The sequence below is a fragment of the Heptranchias perlo genome, chromosome 40 (genome assembly GCF_035084215.1).
Source record: "Heptranchias perlo isolate sHepPer1 chromosome 40, sHepPer1.hap1, whole genome shotgun sequence".
Classification (NCBI taxonomy): Eukaryota; Metazoa; Chordata; class Chondrichthyes; order Hexanchiformes; family Hexanchidae; genus Heptranchias; species Heptranchias perlo.
The window spans coordinates 7,552,661-7,575,947 of record NC_090364.1 but is presented as its reverse complement, the minus strand read 5'-3'; the positions used below and the strand labels follow the sequence as shown (position 1 = coordinate 7,575,947).

Here is a 23,287-nt window from a genome sequence, read left to right as displayed (position 1 = left end):
GAGAAAATGTTTTCACATGTGGGGGAGACCAGAACCAGGGGTCATAAATATAAGATAGTCACTAATAAATCCAATAAAGAATTGAGGAGAAACTTCTTTACCCAGAGAGTGGTTAGAATGTGGAACTCGCTACCACATGGAGTAGTTGAGGTGAATAGCATTGATGCCTTTAAGGGGAAGCTAGATAAGTACACGAGGGAGAAAGGAATAGAAGGATATCCTGATAGTGTTAGATGAAGTAGGGAGGGAGGAGGCTCGTGTGGAGCATAAACATCGGCATAGACCAGTTGGACCGAATGGCCTGTTTCTGTGCTGTAGTTTCGATGTAACTCGATGAAGTGGAGGTATCAGTTATTAAGGTTTTCAATTAATCTTCACCAGCGCCAAAGAAAATATCAGAACTCTAACCAAGGTCCCTCCCTCCGCCCATTCCTAACTCTGCCCCAGTACGGTTTTCAGCTTGGATTAATGTGGGAGCCCTCTATACTACAAACTACAACCGTGGCATCTATACATTGGAGCTTTCAAGATCGTCATTGGTGTAACTGCATGGCCAACAAGCTCCAATTCAATTCCCTTTTGTCTCCCAAAAAAATCCAAATGATCAGAATTGTTAACACGAGTTAAATGAACAGACTGTCAGTCATTGCTGTTATACCGATTGAGTCCCACTTAATTCGATAGGGTGGATTCATATTACACTGGCACCTCTGAGACACCGTAGGCAGAATCTGGCTTCATCTCAAATGCGATGGTCTCCTTTATTTTCCCGTTTCCACCCCCACCCCCCTCCTCTCCTCTCCTCCTCTCCTCCTCTCCTTACTGCAGCCTGGGCCAATACTGAGCCATATCTTGATCACCTCCAGGAACCTGAACTGGGACCGACACTCCAGGGGAGATAAGTCCTGTGGAAAAATATAAAATACGGAAAATAAAAATACATAAAACTAGCAGATCTCCCGTGAAGCTGCTGTGTGAGAAAAAATCATTCCAATTTCTCCTTTCGTTCTTTCAGTGATATCCTGAATTTATTCCCCCTTCATCAACCAGTGAATACAATCTTTTACTATTTGCCTTCTCAAAGCCTTGATTTTGAAAACCTTTATTAGATTCCCCCCCACTCTTAACTCTTAACCCCCACTCCAGTGAAAACAAGCCCAATTTTTTGAGCCCCCTTCATAGTTATTACCTTTCATTCCTGGTACAGTTCTGGTAAATCCTCACTGCTCCCTTTGTATGGCATCAATATCCTTCCTATAATGGGATGCCTAGAACTGCACACCATTCCCCAACATCTTCTATGCTGCTCTGAAACCAGCCACCAAGAGATGAGTGAGAATAGCCTGTATTATGTAACTATTCTCCACTCACTGCATGTTGCTGGACAAATCACCCTGCTTTTAATCAGGAGACATTGCTGTAGTTTCAGTCATGAGTTCTGTTTGCTGTAGCTCGTTGAGTCTCTTTTTAAATAGACCCTGTAGACTGTCTGCTGTAGCGAGCTGTTTAAACAGACTCTGTTTGCTGAGTAAATAGACTTTGCTGTAAAATAAACAGTTTGCTGCGTCCTGCTATAAGTCCCACCCTGCCTCCAACATTGGCTGTCACAATGGTGTCAATAGACACTCTGCACTTTGTTTGCCTTTTCCATCCCTTTGTAAAAGCTCATAGCTTCCCTACTTCAGCATGGGCATAACCACAGAACAAAGGTTACCACTCCATAATAACATTTATTGAGGCTCCTCCCACAGCAGAATGAGTAAACGCACAGCCATTCAGATCAAAAGGTCCCAGGTTTGACCCTTGTCTGTATAGAAAGAAAGACGTGCATTTATTTTGCGCCTTTTCACGGCCTCAGGACGTCCCAAAGCACTTTACAGCAATTGAAGTACTTTTGAAGTGTAGTCACTGTTGTAATGTAGGAAACGCGGCAGCCAATTTGCGCACAGCAAGATCCCACAAACAGCAACAGATATTCTGTTTTAGTGATGATGGTTGAGGGATAGATATTGGCCAGGGCACCGGGGAGAACTCCCCTGCTCTAGTTCAAAATAGTGCCATGGGATCTTTTATGTCCACCTAAGAGGGCAGACCGGGCCTGAGTTTAACATCTCATCCGAAAGACGGCACCACAGACAGCGCAGCACTCCCTCAGTTCTTGCACAGAAATGCCAGCCTAAATTTTGTGGTCAAGACCCTGGAGTGGGACTTGAACCCATTAAATTTTGACTCAGAGGCAAGAGTGCTATCAACTGAGTCATGGCTGACACCTAACCGACCTCACTAGAGCAGTAGTAGGATTGCTACAACTAGTTTAGTGGTTTTGGGTTTGCCTTCTGATGCCATCTATTTGCGTGTGTGTGGACAGTGGTGGCCAGCGCAGGGACATCTGTGACGCTTTCCGTGGTGGAAAAGCCCGCTGGCACTCGCCATCCAGGCTCATGCTTGAATCCTGCAATCGTGCTGTCACCGCAGAATCGAGAGTCGGCACACTCTTAACGGTCGAGTCCAATGCGGACCACTTACTCACCATGTTTGCTGCTCGCGAATTGCGGGCCTCACCTGTAGAGGAGGCTCCAGTTGAAGCCAGGGACTGCGAGTTCAAATGCGACTGCATGTGCGGAGGAGTGTACGTGTCATAGCTCCGCACGCTGACAGATGGGCTGGCCGGGATCATGCAAGAGTACGAGGAGGTTTGACTTGGAACTGGCTGGACAGGTTGCTGCAAGACAGAAGACAGTGAAACGTCTCTCTTGTAGACCACCCTTAGAGAGATCCGCTAACACAGCCCCAATAGTCACTGCCTTACTCCCCATCACAATATGTTGATGCAGTTCCTGAAACCCCCAGCCCCATTGGTTAGGTTTCCCCTCTCTCCCTCCACCTCCCAAAAACATGTGCAAATACTACAGAAGGTCAAGCTTATAGTGCAAGACACCACCAAGGCTGAAAAGAGTAGGAGAAAAATTCAGATAAGGTAGGGTAGGAAGTAAAGGTAGGAAGGAGTGGATGAGGGAAATGGATGGAGTGAGAGAGTGTAAAAACGGGTATTGGTCCCATTTCAAAACAGCGGAACTTCCTTAGCAGTCCTTCTGAGAAGTGGCATGATTTGGGTTTGTTAGTCCCACCTAAACAAAACCTCATGCCCGCCCACCCCCACCCCGACCCCTCCCACCACCCCGACCCCCTCCCAATCCAACCCCGCACCCCTCCCCCACACCCACCCCGACCCCCCCACTCTGACCCTTCCGACCCCTCCACCGACCCCCCCACTCCGACACCCCCACCCCTCCCCCCTCCGACACCCCCACCCCTCCCCCCTCCGACACCCCCACCCCTCTCCCCTCCGACACCCCCACCCCTCTCCCCGACTCCCCCACCCCTCTCCCCCCGACCCCCCTCCCTCAACCCCCCCACCGTCCACCAGGTTCTCCCGCCATAACTTTGGCAGAAGTTCAGCAGATCCCCAGGAGGAAGGAAGTAAATGGTCATTTCCAGGCGTTTACCCGATCTTCCGCCAAAGTTACAATGGGAGATCGAAGGAATCCTGTGAAAATTCCAAGGGAAAGAAAGAACTTGCCTCTATATAGGCCATGATCATAACCTCAAGATATTCCAAAGCACTTGCCAACCAACGAGTTACTTTTGAAGTGCAGTGACTGTTATGTCGGCAAACACAGTAGCCAATTTGCAAACAGCAAAAGCCCCACAGACAATGAGATGAATGACTATATAATCTGTTTTCGGTGGTGTTGGTTGAGGGAGGCTATGACACCAAGAGAACGGCCTACTCTTCCTAAAATAGTGCCAATGGATCTTTAAGGTTCACTGGTCAGACATGGCTTTGGTTTAACAACCTCTGACAATGAAGCACTCTCAATGTTGCATTGAGGCGTCAGCCTAGATTACATGCTAAATCCTGGAGTGTGGCTTGAACCCCCATCGTTCTCACTTAGAGGCAACATTGCTACCAACTGAGGCTAAGTTGGCATTCCATGCAACGTGCCTCCAATCGTTACTATCCCACTCCCACCTTGGTGGAAGCTTACCTGTAGGGGGAGATTATTTGCCATGGCAAAAGCTGGCATCGGCGGAAGCCCACTGTAACTGTTTGTGAGAGAGTTGTCATTTCTGCCCAACATTGGTCCTGAAGAGAAAAAAGCCAACGTTAGTAATTCCTCACCTTAACTGATTTCAGTCGGAACAAGGGGCTGGGGTGGTACAATTGGCGTCGCCATTCCTGGACGACGGAGGGAAGAAGTCACCCAGGATTCCCGTTCCTTGATCGCCATACAGTGACACCTGCTGGAAGGTCTGGACATTGGGCCAGGACAAGGTAGGGCTAGGCTGTGATTCCCCTCAAGGTCAAATAGCTCATTGACATGATTTCGCCATGGTGCCAGAATCACCCAGTGCCTGTGAAGTCAAGAGCTTAAAAAGGCATTCACAATTGCACGCAAATTAATTCCAGCAACATCTAGGGATTTGGAGCATTCGCTGTTTTTTTTCATCATTTTGCCCAGCGAGTAGGAAGCGGCACAAAGGACAATATTGCAAGGTCAGTGTCAGGCCTCAAGTCCCAGGGACGCATGGTCAGGGGAAGGGGCAATGATCTAGGAGAGACAGTGATCCTAAGGGACAACAATTTGTTGAGTGCAGGGGGAGGGGGAGGCTACAAATTTCAAAATCAGAGCTTCAGCCCTGTGTGGAACTGTACCCCAGCAAGAGTCAGTAGCTCGGGAGAGAGGGAAATAAAGAAAGACTTATATTTATATAGCGCCTTTCACAACCTCAGGGCTTTACAGCTAATGAATTACTTTTGAAGTGTAGTCACTGTTGTAATGTAGGAATCGGGGCAGCCAATTTGCACACAGCAAGCTCCCACAAACAGCAATGAGATAATGACCAGATAATCTGTTTTGTTTTTAAGTGATGTTATTTGAGGGATAACTATTGGCCCAGGGCACCGGGGAGAACTCCCCTGCCCTCCTTCGAAATAGTGGCCGTGGGATCTTTTACGTCCACCTGAGAGGGCAGACGGGGGCCTCGGTTTAACGCCTCATCTGAAAGACGGACAAATAAGCGGGGGAGAAAAAACAAGCTAATTAAAAAGTAGTCATCCGCGATCATACGATAGCGTTCAGTGGACTAGGAGGTCGACCCGTTGCGTTATAATGACCTGCAGTGGCGGGCTGCGGAATCGACTGATATAGCGTTGGCGAGAAGCTGCTGTTGATGGGGACGTGACTCGGGCCGCTACACGCCTGCCTCCTTTGATTGCGCAGTTTCTCTTCCCTTCTCCACTTGGCGCGTCGATTTGAAAACCACACCTTCAGAGTGAGAAAACAGAATAAATATTGCAATGGCCCAGGTGTCAAGGGTTTTAAGAAAGATGATAATGCAAAATGCTAGGGAAATCAATGATAAAAAATAGCTTGAGAAATAGCGTATTTCGAACGGCACACAAGTTGTTAATTAGTCTGGTTAATAAGGGAAGACTGCCAGAAACAGAGTATTAAATAAGCCATTAAGCAGTCAACACAAAAAGAAAGAAAGAACTTGCATTTATATAGCGCCTTTCACAACCTCAGGACGTCCCAAAGCGCTTTACAACCAATAAACTACTTTGGAAGTGTAGTCACTGTTGTATTATAGGAAAGGTAGCAACCAATTTGCGCACAGCAAGGTCCCACAAACTGCAATGAGATTAATGACCAGATCATCTATTTTGGTGATGTTGGTTGAGGGATAAATTTTGGCCAGGACACCGGGGAGAACTCGTCTTCAAATAGTGGCCGTGGGATCTTTTACATCCACCTGAGAGGGTAGACGGGGTCTCGGTTTAACGTCTCATCCGAAAGACGGCACCTCCGACAGTGCAGCACTTCCTCAGTACTGCACTCAAGTGTCAGCCTAGATTATGTGCTCAAGTCTCTGGAGTGGGGCTAGAACCCACAACCTCAGAGGCGAGAGTGCTACCCACTGAGTCATGGCTGACAAATAATGCAGAATTCCTGTATTCAACAAAGGGAGCTAAGGAGCTAATTGCAGATTGATTGGAGTCGGCTCTGTGACAGCTGGTGACTGTTTTACCTTGTTATAAGATGTCCCTGGGGAGCAACACACAAACGGAAACCCATAGGCGCCTCACTTCCTTAGTTCCAGTCAAAGCCCATTGGAAATCAGAGTTACATAGGCCCCGAAATTGCTTGGACCATTGTGGCAGACTTTGGCTATAAATCTGGCGGGGGGGGGGGGGGGGGGCAAGTGGGAGGGGGTACCAGGATGACCGCAAACTTGGCCCCCAAGTCGGGAAGTCCCCATCCTAGGCCCTCGGTCGAGACCCAGTGTACAATCGGTGCAGGTACAACTGGTCTCTCTAGGCAAGAAGTAAGGACCATCTGGGGGTCCAGGGCGGAGAGCTCCCCGAAGTCTAGACGGTAAAAAATGTTTCTGATGGTGGGGGTGGGGGTTGGGGGGCGCAGTGGGTTGAAGAAGCCCATTTGGTAAGGGGCACCTTGATTCCTCCTCCAGCAGGGGGACCTGGCACCCCCTTGCCCCAGGACCAGCCAGCTACCACTAGCATTTCCAGGGTCTTCGGCAAAATGCACCACAGATGTACCCCCAAACCATTAAAGGCTCACTCGCGGAGGCCCCTCCCCACTGACCCCGTGAACTCCGACAGAATAGTGGCAAGAATTCTGCAATCTCAGAATCGAAGCCTCGCAGATTTTCTAGGTGACTTCACATTGCAAAATCGGAGTGAATCTACATCAATACTATTAGTTTTAAGTGTAGACGTAACAGCGTCTCTCTATACTCAGTCTGGCAGTCTCCAGAGATCAAGTCACTTATATTACAGGGTACTATTAATGAGGGGAGGGGTACAGCAACGATATATTATGCTTATAACATAACAAAACATCGAAAGGCACAACATGGGTCAGATATAGAATAAAACTGGCTCTATCCATTCCAATAATAAAGAACATAAGAAATAGGAGCAGGAGTAGGCCAATCGGCCCCTCGAACCTGCTCCGCCATTCAATAAGATCATGGCTGATCTGATCCTAACCTCAAATCTAAAGAACACAAGAAGTAGGAGCAGGACCCGGCCACTCAGCCCCTGGGCCCGCTGCGCCACCCACAGGGCCTTGACCGATCCGAACTCAGCTTCATGTCCAATTTCCTGCCCGCTCCCCGTAACCCCTAATTCCCTTTACTTCTAGGAAACTGTCTATTTCTGTTTTAAATTTATTTAATGATGTAGCTTCCACAGCTTCCTGGGGCAGCAAATTCCACAGACCTACCACCCTCTGAGTGAAGAAGTTTCTCCTCATCTCAGTTTTGAAAGAGCAGCCCCTTATTCTAAGATTATGCCCCCTGGCTCTATCCATTCCAATAATGTGCGTTAACCCCAATCACAAGACCATCCTTTAGTGCCTCAGAATCAGGACCTATAGGGAACCTCATTTTGTCACACCTTGACGATAGAAACCTTGAGTCATTCACGGTGTCTCGTACCGACACTATCACATCCCTTTTCCAGTTACCTGTATTCTGGCTTCGGGAAGGTCGATTTTAGCCGCTAGCCTTTCTCTGGCAAAAACATCTGGGTAGTGAGTCCGTTCAAATTCTTTTTTAAAAAAAATGAGAAAATAAAGTTTACAATATGCACTGCTGGAAAGCTGAAACTGTTTAATAACGTAAGGAAAGTGAAGAGTGAGAAAAGGCCATTCAACCCAGGGAAACTCATCCCTCTACTGCCCAATGTCGCCCATCATAGCGTTCGGGTGTGTTATAGGAACGTTGGAATTGCTCAATGAAGAAAGACCAAGGTCTGTCTAGTCCCCCTTCTACCATCCTGTCGGTCGCATGATGCGATAATAATGGAGTTGTTGATTAATCACGGCAATCAATCCCTATCAATTGGTCCACAACGGACCCAGACGTGAGAGGCGTGACTTTAGCTGGGAGCCGGGACCCCAGCGCGACCGTAGACATTCGGGTGCGGAGCCCGGAAGCCAAGTGAGTGCGTCGCAATCTGCGATCACAACTCAACTGAAGGTAAGTATTTGAGCTTCTGGGTTTCCCACGTGCCAGGCAGCCAGAGTGACAGGCTGGCGGCCTGTCTGAAGCAAAAGGAGCCGCGGATCGTGGTGGGGGAGGGGAGGGGGAGCGGGAGAGATCATGGACCATGGAAAAAATTGTAGGGGTGGGGGGAGATGGGGCGACGTTGACGACATCGGGGCGGAGGGGCCTTGGAGAAGATCTGGGGGACCAGCATCTGGGGCGGGTCGGCCGATCGTGGTGGTCCTGTCAGCCAGGTGAGCTTGTTGGACTTGGATGAAGCACTCCTGCTCCTCCGGGCCCCCAGTGCAATAAAGGCCCTCGCCTCATGGATCTGCTTTCACTTGGTGTGAATCAGAAGCGATAGGGCACTCGAGCAGGTAAGGTTAAATTTATTTGACATTTCTAATAAGTGCCTCAACCATCGCAATGAGGTACACTGCCCCTTTAAGTAATGGCACGCCAGCTTTAAGTGGGGATGGGACTTCCGGGTTTCTGTTGCCCGAGCCGGGATGCTCCAAAAATCAACTATTTTTACTGCAACCCCAACCCACCTGTTCTTTGGGGGTTAGAATTACCCCCGAGGTGAGCAAAACCCCCAGTGGTTGGAGAGCTTTGGGAACCATAGGTCCAAAGTCACCTGTTCCTCCCAAGCTTGTTACACTCACCACACGCTATATCTCAAATACTTTCATACTCTTTCATGCTACTCTCAACCCTGCTAAAGCAGTGTTGTCCAGTATGCTAACCATGTGGCTAATTGGGAATCCAGATGTGGTTAATTGCATTTCTGCTTAGTAAATAAAAAATGAATAACAGACACTGTTGTTGAGCCTGTGATCTCAGTACTCCTACGCACACGGCGTATGCATGTGAACTTTAATCTTTTTGTGGTTTGTTGGTAAAATAGAAGACGGGAAGCAGAGCGCATGTGTTTTTTGATCATTGTGGCTGGTGGTACCTTTTTCCAACGCCTCGATCTGATCCTGTGTGAACGACGTGCGATTCCGCTGCAGCTTCCTCTTAAGCTGCAGTCGGATCTGGGACTCGTCGGAATCGTCTCCATTCACGTTGACCCCGCTGTCATTTTCACCTCTGACCTCCAGCTGCTGGCAGCTGTCTGTTTGAAGAAAAGGGCACAGAGTCAGTGTCACTGCCACGTGCAGCTCACACGACACTCAGCATAAGCAAAATACCTCATCTAGAATATATTAATTAGGCTTTGAGATAGAGATTGGGGGACCAGGGACTAATGTCTGACCACAGAAAAGCAAGATGCTAATATAGCAATGTAGGTCCAATAGCTGACAATTCCTGGTCCATTCTTTCATACGATATGCAAAACGGACTGGGACAAAGAGAACGACGAATGCCTGGAATCTGAAGTTAAAAGCAAAATAAGCCGGAAATACACAACAAATCCTCACAACATCTGAGAAACGGGAGGTCAACATTTTAGGTGTAACTCTCATCAGAACAGATGGCAGGATAACCGATCAGACATTAACCCATCTTTCCCTTTGGACACTGCAGGGGGGTGGAATTGGTCTTCAGCGGTGGGTCGAAATGGGCGATAGCCGCCCATTTCACACCCCGTCTGATTTTCCTTTCCAGTGAAGTCAACGGGCAGGGCGTAAAACGGACAGGGCGTAAAACGGGCGGCAGATTTACTATGGCCTGTTTCGAGCAGCCGCCCAATACCAATTTCACCCCTTGTGCATTTCCAACATTTTCTGCAAAGCCGGACTTCTCTCCACTCCTGAGCAATTTGGGAGTCGCAGGTGAACAGTAGCCATGTGACCGTCACAGGCACAATAACACAAAGAACACCTGATGTCGCAGATGCAAAAATATAATCCAACATTAGACCACGCAGTTTGTATGTTCTATCGGCTAACAGATCTCCCGCTCGCTGTGAGTCAAAAAAATAATCAGGACCTAAAAGAAAGACTTGCATTTATGTAACACCTTTTACAACCTCGGGACATCCCAAAGCGCTTTACAGCCAATGAAGTGTTTTTTGAAGTGTAGTCACTGTTGTAACGTAGGAAACATGGCAGCCAATTTGCGCACAGCAAGGTCCCACAAACAGCAATGTTATAATGACCAGATAATCTGCTTTGTTTTGTGATGTTGGTTGAGGGATAAATATTGGCCAGTTCACTGGGGAGAACTCCCCTGCTCATCTTTGAATAGTGACGTGGGATCTTTTATATCCACCTGAGAGAGCAGACAGGGTCGCGGTTTAACGCCTCATCCGAAAGACGCCACCTCCGACAGTGCAGCACTCCCTCAGTATTGCACTGGGAGTGTCAGCCTAGATTTTGTGCTCAAGTCTCTAAAGTGGGACTGTGAACCCACAGCTGCCTGACTCGGAGGCGAGAGTACTACCCACTGAGCCACGGCCGACACTGTACCCCATCAAGAGCCATAAAATACATTCTTGTCGGTAAAACAGATGCTCTCAAGTGATGCGCCATTTAAATTACCAGCACTCGCTTGGCCTGGTACCGAACTTCCCTGGTACCAGCCTGGCCGCCCTCCCCAGCTCCCCGTCTGGACGTTCAGCATCCGTAGCTTGTCGTACATCCCATCAGCTCCCAGTGGATGTTCCTCGGTGGCCAGGGTGTGCAAGGCTCCGCTTGCAGACAGAACCTGAAAGAAAACAGGACACAAGCTGTTCTAGTATTGGTCGAATCAGTGCATTCTGAACACAACAGGCTGGGATCTAATCAAGGGGTTCGGATGGTTTATATATAGAATAATGGATACCCGGGTGTGAGTTACAGGCTGGAATCTCATGGAGAAGTTCGGATGGTTTATATATAGAATAATGGATACCCGGGTGCGAGTTACAGGCTGGAATCTCTTGGAGAAGTTCGAATGACTCTCATGTAGAATTGCCAATACCCAGAGTGAGTTACAGGCTGGAATGTGAGTGAAGGTTCAGCTGACAGCAGTCTCACTGAATGCTCCCCATGACTTTGCAAATTTTAAAACTGAAGCTCGTGTGATTTATATCATTATCTTAACCCCAAGAAGAAACAGCAGCTTTGAAATCATTTCACTGTGTGGACAGTTTTTATCATACATACTATGCAGCTCATGAGTGAAGGGGCCTGTCTAACATCATGTTTGATGGAGGTTGTCAAGGAAGCTGACAGGCACTGCACCCCAAGTTATGGGTATCTGACATCATCAGTCCATCTCTCACCTCTAGCCTTCAACCTCTCCATCACAATTCTTTTTGCCTCTAATTCCTATGAATACTTGAAGGGGAAAAATTTGCCGGGCCATGGGGAAAGAACAGGGCAGTGGGACTGACTGGGTAGCTCTTTCAAAGAGCCGGCACAGACAAATTAGGCTGAATGGCCTCCTTATGTGCTGTATCGTTCTATGATTCAATGGTTATTGCTCCTCTAAATCTTCTCTTATTCCTTCTAGACTCTTAATAAGCTTTCCCATACTCCCGACGCCCTTACTGTGTCGAAATCAAGACTCGTCAAACCAGCTCCTCCTCTCACTCATTCTTTCTCAGAACCTCAAAACTGAGGACCTCGCAAAGTTTTCCCTTCCTCGTACAATCCAAGCTTGTCACCATCTAATCACTGCTTCTTGATTTACCTCATCTTCCCGCCCACTCTTTTCAACCCTGGTGGTGTCCTGCGCTATGGGCCTTGGCCCTCCATTTAGGGTTCTCAATCAGAAGAGCCTGAATTATCAATGATTGTGCCACAAACACTAAAGGGTAGATTTTCAACTTGCCGCCTGGGTGTGAAACTCACATTGTGGATTGGCCGCATGATTTTCATTCCCATTGAATATCCACCCCTACAAGTTCAACGAGTAATAATCAGCAGTTAGATATCAATGCAAGAAAGAACCTGCATTTATATAGCGCCTTTCACGAACTCAGGACGTCCCAAAGCGCTTTACAGCCGATGAAATACTTTTGAAGTATATTCACTGTTGCAATGCAGGAAACACGGCCGTTAATTTTGCGCTGGTCCCATAAACAGCAACGTGATCATAGAATCATAGAGATTTATGGGACAGGAGGTGGCCATTCGGCCCATTGTGTCTGTGCCAGCCCAAAAAGAACTATCCAGCCTAATCCCACTTTCCAGCTCTTGGTCCGTCGCCTTGAAGGTTACGGCACTTCAAGTGCATATCCAAGTATTTTTTGAATGCAATTAAGGTTTCTGCCTCTACCATCCTTTCAGGCAGTGAGTTCCAGACCTCCACCACCCTCTGGGTGAAAACATTTCTACTCAACTCCCCTCTAATCCTTCTACCAATTACTTTAAATCTACACCCCCTGGTTATTGACCTCTCTACTAAGGGAAATAGTGATAAGTGATAAATAACCAGATAATCTGTTTTAGTGATGTTGGTTGAGGGATAAATATTGACCAGTACAGTGGGACGAACTCTCCTGCTCTTCTTCGAAATAGTGCCATGGGATCTTTTACGTCCACCTGAGAGGGCAGACGGGGCCTCGGTTTAATGTCTCAAGATACGGGGGTCGCTACCAGGAGGGAAGAGAAAAGGAGCAAACTAGCAAAACATTGAAGATGTAGAACGAAAGCATGTTTATTTACCTCAGTCATGAGATCAGTAAGAAGAATATCTGCAACCAGGAGATTAGGCGATGTAACGACCTCGGTGATATAACCTTCAACAGGCAGACAACCATGAGGAAAGGCAATGAGCTTTCTGCCAAATTCTGGCTCCTCTCTACGGGTCACATGAGTAAGTGGACGCTGGGGCCTTTAAAGCTGGAGACAGATGGAGGATTAAGGTTAGCTCTGTTGATTATTCCTTCAAATTATAAATTTTTAAAATCAATAAACATGCTAAAATCCTTTCATTAATGTGTTATAATTATTCCCCTTCCTCTCCCTAGGTGAGGTACAGGTGCCCGCAGCCTTCCAGTATCTTACTTAAGAAGCTAACTTTCACGTCTGAGCCCAGGCAAACTTCCCTGGGGCTCCCAGCGCCGACCATCAAACAGTGACTCCTGCTGGTTGACAACAGGTTGTGATGCTCCTTGCCACTCCCACCACCCCCCCCCCCCCCACTGCAACTTAGCATGAGTCATTGTCTTCATCAGGGAAGGGGAGAAAATTGGGGAGGGGCAGAGGCATGTGGCTTATACTCAGGGGCAATGTATAATCTGGTATTTATGGTAATCAAAACAAAATATCTGCATTGAGACTACCTTCGACAATGCATGACCAGAACTCATGCAAACCCTCTCAGCTGGCTAACTTTGCACCAAAAGAAACTAAATTTAAACTGAACATTAAACTAAAGGCTAACTGAGTGTTGGCCTTTATCTCAAGGGAGGAAATGATGCTTCAATTGTACAGAGCCTTGGTCAGACCCCATCTGGAGCACAGCATTCAGTTCTGGGCTCCGCATCTCAGGAAGGATATACTGGCCTTGGAGGGGGTGCAGCGCAGATTCACCGGAATGATACCGGGGCTAAACGGGTTGTTATCAGGGCATGTTGCATGAACTTGGCTTGTATTCCCCGAGTATAGAAGGTTGAGGGGTGATCTGATCGTTTAAAATGGTAAAAGGATTCCATAGGGTTGATACGGAGAAACTATTTCCTCTGATGGGGAAAATTACATTTTAGAAAGGACAGCTTGCTCAAAAATCTGGGCAAAAAGCAGACTGGTAGCAACCTTACACACACCTTGTATCATTCTCTGGCTGGAAGGGAGGGCTGTTAAATGCTAGGTGTGAGACAAGTCACTAGTCAGACATGGCGCTCGGTGTTGTATTATGTCAAAGTCCTGCCTGTCCTCTGCCCTCAGAGAGCACCATCCTGAATCGGCTGTTAGGCCCACTGCCTATGCAAATTGGGTCTTAACGCCCGTTTCAGGCCCCTTTGTGAAATCGGTCTGCGACTGACTACAGACGCACACACAGACACACACACACACAGACACTGCCATTTTCTCAGGCGAGCAGCAGCCAATCCAGCCCTCCTTAAAGGGACCACTGGAGGCTGCCACCTAAAAGGAAACTTTAAAGTTTTCACTTATCTAAATGTGAAGCCAGGAGGAGCAGGAATGCTCCTCTTGTCTCCACGCTAAAACCGCAAGCCACTGAGCGCCCAAATTCGCCCTCTCCCCCACTCCCTCCCGGACTCACCCTAGGCCCACGACCGGCGCCCCAGACGGCTGAATGCATCCCCCCTCTCCTTATGACTGGCGCGTTGGCTCTGAGGCCGGGAATGGAGCTCGCAGCTCGCCGGTACTATACGAACAAGACCAGCGGGCCAATTTGCCATGGTCTGACCGCTGGACCCTTTTGGGCACGTGCTCTGCACCCCGATCACACCCAGACTTGGGCGCGATCCAATGAGGGGACACAGACATGTAAGAGATTTGGGGCCGAGATCAGGGGAAACCTTTTTACACAGAAGGCTATGAGATTGTGGAATGCACTGCAGTTAGTGATTGAAGCAACGATCATGTCAACAATTAAGAATCCATACGAACAATGACGGACCGGAAAAGGCAGGAAAAGACCCTCTGGTCCATCCAGCCTGTCCCACACAACTGCAATACCTTGTGCATCACAATACAGACACTCCCCACCCCACCCAAAACTTTGTGATCTCCTGGAAGAGGTGAAAAACCAGATAAAAACCCAGGCCAATTTGGGGAAAAAAAGTCAGGGAAATTTCTCTCCAACTGCTTGAGGCGATCGAAACCAGTCCAGGAGATCACTCTGGCCCTGATATTTCTATGCAGTACCTATCTCTTGTACGAGGTGATCTCCACCCCAGCCAGAAACAGGTTTAGTTAGGTGGTTGTAGGAAAGAAGGATATAAGACATGGGAACAGGGCGACACACGGGATTAGGACGACTACTTGTGTGGAGGGTAAACACCAACACGGAATGGTTGGGCCGAACAGTCTGTTTCTGTGTTGTAATTTCTCCGTAATCCCAGGTAAATGAATACAAACACAGAACAATAATAAAGGAACCAGAGGCACAGGATTTGAACAACGAGCTGAGAAACAGACAGGAACCAGGAAATCCTGCATCAACAAAAAGAAAGGCCGAGAGATGGAATCAAAATAAATGTAGCTCCTCCACCCAGTGATTAATTGAAATAACTTGCCTCAAAACAATCTGGTCTGTGTGCGCAAGGGGAGGGTGGACATAAGGGCGAGGGGGAAAAACGGGGAGTAGTAAAACCAGTCAGTTCTCAAAAAGAGAAAGATTGCATTTATATAGTGCTGTTCACAATCTCAGGATGTCCCAAAGCACTTTACAGTCAATTAAGTACTTCTTGAAGTGTAGACACTGTTGTAATGTAAGGAAAGGTGGCAGCCAATTTGCGCACAGCAAGCTCCCACAAATAACAATGTGATAATGACCAGATAAACTGTTTTTAGTGATGGATAAATATTGGCCAAGGACACACACATCCAGTAGAGACAGGTTTCCGCAACAGCATCCCGAATACATAATAGGCATCTGTACTTTCAGTTAAGGATGCCCTTGTGCCGTTCTTTCAAACGTTAAACACACAGATCTCCCTTTCACAAGGTTTTAAAAGTCACAATAATAGGTCCTGAGATTCCGTGTGGGTTCTCCTGATCTCCCGTCCTAGCTCCAGCAGGAAAACAACAACTACTTGCATTTATATAGCGCTTTTAAGGTAGTAAAACATCCCAAGACGCTTCAGACAGGAGCATAAATCAGACAAAAATTGTCACCGAGCCACATAAAGAGATATTAGGACAGGTGGGAAGGATTTAAGGAGCGTCGTAAAAGGAGAGAGATGGAGAGGTTTAGGGAGGGAATGCCATAGCTTAGGGCCTAAATCAATGAAACCCTGGGGAAACGCTGTAAATGGCCTGGTGATTCCGCTGGTCCCCTGGAAAAGTTACGAGGGAAGATGGAAGAGCAGGACAGCCCCCCGTGGAATTTAAACAAGGCTACTGATCCGAGACATTCGAGCTCCTTCGTGGATAAACACACTGATCCATAAAACCAGATGGCTCCGGGTTTAATCCCTGCTCCGTGCGGAGTGAGCTGATCTGTCCTGCGGGTTGCTCTTGGGGGTGCCGCAAGTGACCCGTGTACCTCAAAGCTGGAAATCAGCCTTGGTTTTACTCCCTCGTGAGCCCCGTCCAGTTTCCCCCTGATTGAAGGTGCACGTGGTGTGTTTCTCAGCTGCGATGCCCAAACTACGATACAGTATAATTTGTGCTTCCATGAGAATGCCAACTCTGGAGCGCTGGACAACGGGGCATTTTCCTACCATTTTCCAGCATCGTTAAAATGTTCCTGGGTCAAGTACGGCATGGGTTAGGTGGATTTAGACTGAAACTCCCTCTTCAAGCACTGTAAGGTTGGGTACAGAATGGGGTAAATGTAAAGCAAAGCTCCCTACATTTGAGGTACAGCCCCTCGCAGGGAGCACAGGATCAATGAATCTACTCTTGAAGGTATTTAACAGCACAAAGAATAATTTACAGAGTACATCTTGTTTTTAGCGTATAATGGGGGAGTACTTTGAATACAAAGTATACCACAGAGACTTTTCTTCCCCTTTAAATATACAGTATAACTTAGGGCAGGATGGACCTTGCTGGACAGCAGTGAGAAGCTTAGCCTGGCTTTGTGCTAGCAAACTGCTTGGCTTTGGTTGGTTTTATCCATTCATATCAGGGGGTACTGAACCCTATGCATAGGTTCGCTAGACAAGGAAAGCAGGGTGCGACTCCACACGGAGATAATGCAGTCCATATCAGGCAAACAGAATTATAGAATCATACAGCACAGAAGGCCATTTGGTCCATCGTTCCTGTGCCAGCTCTTTGAAAGAGCTATCCAATAGTCCCACTCCCTGGCTCTGTCCCCATAGGTAACTTCTGGTCTGTATGGCTCAATATATTTGACCTCATTTATTTACATCATGTTCAATGTTACGCAGAATCATTTGTAATCAATGACAGCAACCCTCATATTAACAATCTCGTTACCACCGTGTCTGACAATGTATGTATCGTCTGGATTCATAAGTAAAGTATGGAGAGTATGAAACCATTCCCAGAGGTACCAGGGAGGCAACGGGTGGGCGAGCAATGGGTGGAGCGAACAAGTCGCCTGCCTGATGGCTCCATCGAGAGGCCTGAACTATTTCCATCGTCGTGGACCTCATCTGAATCTTCCGGAGCGAGCAGCTAGCGTTCAGTGAGCGCATGCAGGCGGATGGCCACTGTGGGGGGGGGGAGGGGGTGGGCCACGGGAAATCTAGCAGCTTCTCCGTGGAGCCAAGCCAGAAGTCAGGCCCCCAAAGTGTTCTTGGTTCGGCTGCTCAACGGGCGGTACCAATGGGCAGTACCAATGGGCAGAGCGTGGACGGTGCATGCTCTGCCTGTTTGGAATACAAATGGGGCTGAAGTGGTGCTTCGGTTGGACGGAGCATTGGTCAGACCCCATCTGGACTCCTGCATTCAGTTCTGGGCACCGCACTTCAGGAAGGATATATTGGCCTTGGAGTGAGTGCAGCACAGATTCACCAGAATGATGCCAAGGCTAAAAGGGCTAAGTTATGAGGACATGTTGCATAAACTTGGCTTGTATTCCCTTGAGTATAGAAGATTGAGGGTGATCTGATCGAGGTGTTTAAAATGTTAAAAGGATTCGATAGGATAGAGAGAGAGAAACTATATTCTCTGGTGGGAGAGTCCAGAGCAAGAGGGCACAATCTTAAAAGTAGAGCAAGGCCATTCAGGAGCAAAATCAGGAAGCATTTCTCACAGAAAGGGTAGTAGAAATCTGGAACACTATCCCGGAAAAGGCTGAAGATTCTGGGACAATTGGAGCTTTCAAGGCTGAGATTGGTAGATTTTTGTTGGGTAAGGGTATCAAGGGATATGGAGCAAAGGCAGGTAAATGGAGTTGAGGCACAGATTAGCTATGATCTAACTGAATGGTGGATGGGCTCGAGGGGCTGAATGGCCTCCTCCTGTTCCTGGTGTTCCTATGTCCCACTGGTACAACCAGCGAAGGACCCCTATTTAAATATTTTAATAAGACCTCCGCCTGTTTCGGTTGGGAGTGTCAAGCACCCATTTTAAGGCCCGCTCGGAAATCGGTCATTGGGCAGGATCTTCTTTCATTATAAAAAATAATTTTCAACTGCCTACCACCCCGATTTCCAGCACGAATGAGGCAGGTGACAGTTTGAAAATTGTCCCCCATCAACTTTTCACGTTCAGCACGAAGACTCTGAGCTTTTGAAGACAAGTCGGGTTCTTTGCAGATGATGAAGAAGGCCAACGGAATGTTGGCTTTTATTGCTAGGGGGATAGAATATAAAAACAGGGAGGTATTGCTGCAGTTATATAAGGTATTGGTGAGACTGCACCTGGAATACTGCATACAGTTTTGGTGTCCATACTTAAGAAAATACATACTTGCTCTCGAGGCAGTACAAAGAAGGTTCACTCGGTTAATCCCGGGGATGAGGGGGTGGACATATGAGGAAAGGTTGAGTAGATTGGGACTCCACTCATTGGAGTTCAGAAGAATGAGAGGCGATCTTATTGAAACATATAAGATTGTGAAGGGGCTTGATCGGGTGGATGCGGTAAGGATGTTCCCAAGGATGGGTGAGACTAGAACTAGGGGACATAATCTTAGAATAAGGGGCTGCTCTTTCAAAACTGAGATGAGGAGAAACTTCTTCACTCAGAGGGTAGTAGGTCTGTGGAATTTGCTGCCCCAGGAAGCTACATCATTAAATAAATTTAAAACAGAAATAGACAGTTTCCTAGAAGTAAAGGGAATTAGGGGTTACGGGGAGTGGGCAGGAAATTGGACACGAATTTCAATTTGAGGTTAGGATCAGATCAGCCATGATCTTATTGAATGGCGGAGCAGGCTCGAGGGGCCGATTGGCCTACTCCTGCTCCTATTTCTTATGTTCTTTGGGTTTTCTCAGAATGTCTCTCCGAGGTTCTGCTGATTTAAAATCCCGTGCATCCATGGGAACAGATCTGAAACTCATGGCTTCAATAGGTAGCCTCAAATAATTCAACTGGCCAAAAAAATTAAACGATTAAAGGGAAGGCTACTATAACCCATGCTTGTTGTCAGTAGTGGCTCAGTGGTAGCACTCTTGCCTGAGTCAGAAAGTCGTTGGTTCAAGTCCCACTCCAGAGATTTGAGCACATAATCAAACCTGACACTCTCGGGAGCGCTGCACTGTTGGAGGTGCCGTCTTTCGGATGAGATGTTAAACCGAGGCCCCGTCTGCCCCCCTCAGGTGGATGTAAAAGATCCCATGACACAATTCGAGGAAGAGCAGGAGAGAGTTCTCCCCGGTGTCCTGTGCCAATATTTATCCCTCAACCAACATCACTAAAACAGATTATCTGGTCATTATCACATTGCTGTTTGTGGGATCTTGCTGTGTGGAAATTGGCTGCCGCATTTCTTACATTACAACAGTGACTACACTTCAAAAAGTACTTCATTGGCTATAAAGCACTTTGGGACGTCCTGAGGTTCTGAAAGGAGCCATATTAATGCAAGTTCTTTATTTTTTTCATTACTTATGCTATAGAATACTGTATCCACTTTTGGGAACCTTACTTTAGAAAGGATGTCAAGGCTATGTAGAGGGTGCAGAAAAGATTCACAAAAATAATCCAAGGATGAGAATCTTTAACTGCGAGGACAGGCTAGAAAAACTGGGTCTCTTTTCAGTAGAATTGAGGAGGCTGAGAAATTTTATAGAAGTGTCCGAAATGATTAGGGTTCTGATAAGCTAAATTGGGACAGACTATTTCCACTGATCAGTGAGTTGGTAACTAGAGGGCATAAATTTCAGAACATCACCAAAACAATGAAGAGAGATGTGAGGAGAATTGTTTTACACAGGATGTTGTTAGGATAGGGAATGGCCGACAGAAACAGTGATGAAAGCAGAATCCAGAATAGTTTTTTTAAAAGGGAAGTGGATAAATATTTTTAAAAGAATAATTTGAAAGGGAATGGGGGACAGCAGGGAAATGGGACTAAGTGGATAGTTCTTTGAGAGAGCTGGCAGAGGGGTGATGGACTGAGTGGTCTCTTTCTGTGCTGTGAAATTATATCATTCCATCCTCAACAACCCCCCCCCCATCCCACCCCAACCAAAAACAAAGCAGATTAACGGAACAGGGCCCCAGTTTAATGTCTTATCTGAAAGATGGCACCCCCGACAGTGCAGCATGCCCTCGTTGCTGCACTGAAGTGTCAGTCTAGATTATGTATGCAAGTCTCCAGAGTGGGGCTTGAACAAATGCCCTTTTAACTCAGAGGTGACAGTTCTACCACTGAGCCAAGTCTGAAATGAAATTACTGCCTTCTTTCTCCTTTTCAAAATTGTTTTTGCATCTGTAATAAACTGTGACGCTTTAAGGTGTGACATCTGCAGTGTGACAGATGCAAGACACTTATACATACAAGCAAATCTAGCAATATTGATGCTAAATCAGGAGATACACTCTTTGTAAGGACAGGAACACACAGAAGGGTAGAAATTCCACTCGCCAGCCCGTGATCTCCCCTCCATTAAAGTTATTCTTCGGCCAAAGTGCAGATGTGAGTCCCCCTTAAACCTACAAAGTCTACTTGCTGTTAAGTAAACAGTGGGTGAGTTCATACCGATGTCAATTAAGAAGCTGCAGACATTACGGATGGGATAGTTTCTGTTTCTGAGGAGTTTTCTTCTACATTGCGAATGACTGCCTTTGTTTCTATATACTTTTTTTTCGGTGTGATACTGAATTTTTTTGCCAGCTGGCCTAGTCAGTAAGTAAAGGCACCATCAGAGTAGCATTAGACCACACCAACCAGAAAATTCAAGCTCAAAGCATAGATGCATGTAAGGAGAAGCTTGATAAACACAAGGGAGAAAGGAATAGAAGGTTATGCTGATAGGGTTGGATGAAGAGGGCTGGGAGGAGGCTGATGTGGAGCATAAACACCGGCATGGACCAGTTGGGCCAAACGGCTTGTTTCTGTGCTGTACATTCTATGTAATATATGTAATTACCAAGGAATTTCATCCAGCGGCAATAGTTTGGGTATTATAATCAGCCTTACAGACACCAGCACTCCCTGTAGCACCTTACCTGAGTGGCATTCTTCATGTGTGAACCTTCACAGTGAATGACAGCAGGATATTCCACCATGGGGAGCATCATTGCCAAGCCTGATTCTGTCCTCACCCATTTCTTAAATGAACATTTTCCAACGCAGACCACTGATAGTGGTCAGGCCCATTAATCAGGATGATGAACTGCATCTCAAAAAATATATATATACACGTGTACATTTTAGTTTAGTTCTCAAGCTGTACTGACCTGTGTCTATCCTCCGACACTGTCCCTATCGCCTTCAAAATCATGGTCATTGCCCCTTCCTCACAAAAGGCCACCCTCAAGTCTTCAATTCTCACCAATTACTGTCCCATTTCCAACCTGTCCTTCCTGTCTAAAGTTCAGTTATATGTTGTTGCTTTGTAACTAAATTGCAACCTCTTTAAGACCTTAGGATCTGTCTTCTACTCCATCCAGAGCACTGAGGCTACATTGGTCAAAGTCACAATGTCCTGTACAATCGTGGCCGCGACTCATTGTCTCTCCTCATCGTCAAATTCTCGTCTGCTTTAGACACTGTCAACCACCCTGAGTGGCTTCAGTACTTACCTTCTGTGGCACTGCTCTCTCCTGGTTCCACTCATGCTGATCTCAACTAAGATACTTTGGGGGTAATTTTGCAAAGCTCCATTCCCACTGCACAGCCCCGTCAGCAATGAAGAGCAGGTCAAACATTATTGCTTTGTTTCCTCTACTGGATGAGGAGCCTCGCAAAATTACCCCTTCGTCTCCTCCATTTGATTTCTCCTCCCATGTTTCCGCGGCCATTTTGGGTGTACCCAGAATTACATCCTTGTCCACTCCCCTCGCTGTTTACACGCTCCCCTGAGCAATATCATCTGGAGGTACAGAGTCAACATCTCTGGCCTTGACTCCATCAATTTCTCCGTTTGCCATTTCAGGCTAAGTCTGAGATGTTTAACCTTATTGGATGGCCCAGCCATGAGTTGAGCTTCCTTCCCCACGTCCATTACCATTTTATTCCACTTCCAGAACATCACCTACTTCTGTCCCTATCTCCCCCTCGAAATCCTAATCCACACCTCTCTGATGGCCTCCACCCTCCCTGCCTCCACCACCCACAAATTACAACTCATTCAGGACGCCATGGCCCAAATCTTTAAATGCCCAATGTCTCTCACCTCTAGTACTCCTGCCCTTGACAAGCTCTTTAAGCCTCAGTGAATTGATAAAGTTCTTCAACTTTTGTTTTTAATTCCCTCCAGCAATTTTCACTTATATTGTGTCATTAATTAAATTCCCAGGGCACTTTATAGAGATGAAAATAATCAGAAGCCATGGTCTTTCAATCTACCCTCCCTCAGATATCTTCCCCAGCAATACATACCCACATACATCCTCCGTTACTCCCTGTTCCTTGTTTCCTTCACTCAGCCATTATGCCTCAGCTCCTCTGGAACTCCCTCCCTCAGTCCCACCTCCATACCGACCTTGAAAGCTCTCCTAAAAACTTCTCAACCAGACTTTCAGCATTCCCATAACTTTTTTTTTCCCTTTTCCCTTCAATGTTTTCCACCTTCTCCCCCACCCCCTGTAAAGCACTTTGAGATCTCTTTCTATATAACTGTAAATCGTTGCTGTCTAACAACTTTGCACGTCTTTGTCTCTTTACTTGTCCTATTACCACCTCCTTTGCCTTGCACCATCATCCCTTTTGTCATTTAATCCCTCCTGCCCTCCACCCTATCACAGATCTTCCCTTTTGTTCTTTTCTCCCACCCCCATTTTTTCCTCTGGTTCTGTACTTGCTTATAAACTGTCAAATCTCTAACTTCTCCCAGCTCTGATGAAAGGGTCATCGGCCAGAGACGTTAACTCTATTTCTCTCTCCACAGAGGCTGCCTGACCTACTGAGTGTTTCCAGCATTTTCTGTTTTTATTTGCACATCTATCTATGTGCATGTGTCTATCTTATGAAACAACTTGGCCTGGATTTCCTCACCAGTACCACCCAGGAACTCTGCCTGGGAGCCTTCCACTGGTTGCTGCCACTTCCAGGATTTCCC

The 23,287-nt window shown here is 47.0% G+C and overlaps 1 protein-coding gene across 1 annotated transcript; it reads right to left on the bottom strand.

The window, feature by feature from the left end:
* Window positions 1-811: 811 nt before the first annotated feature.
* LOC137305634 (paired box protein Pax-6-like) lies at window positions 812-12,766 on the bottom strand. The gene is made up of 8 exons (XM_067974515.1): window positions 12,672-12,766; window positions 10,560-10,725; window positions 9,032-9,190; window positions 7,554-7,636; window positions 5,180-5,330; window positions 4,050-4,147; window positions 2,563-2,722; window positions 812-905 (listed from the first exon to the last, which is right to left on the bottom strand). The coding sequence occupies exons 1-8, from the start codon at window positions 12,678-12,680 to the stop codon at window positions 820-822; spliced, it is 912 nt and encodes a 303-aa protein (XP_067830616.1). The 5' UTR covers window positions 12,681-12,766; the 3' UTR covers window positions 812-819.
* Window positions 12,767-23,287: the final 10,521 nt, after the last annotated feature.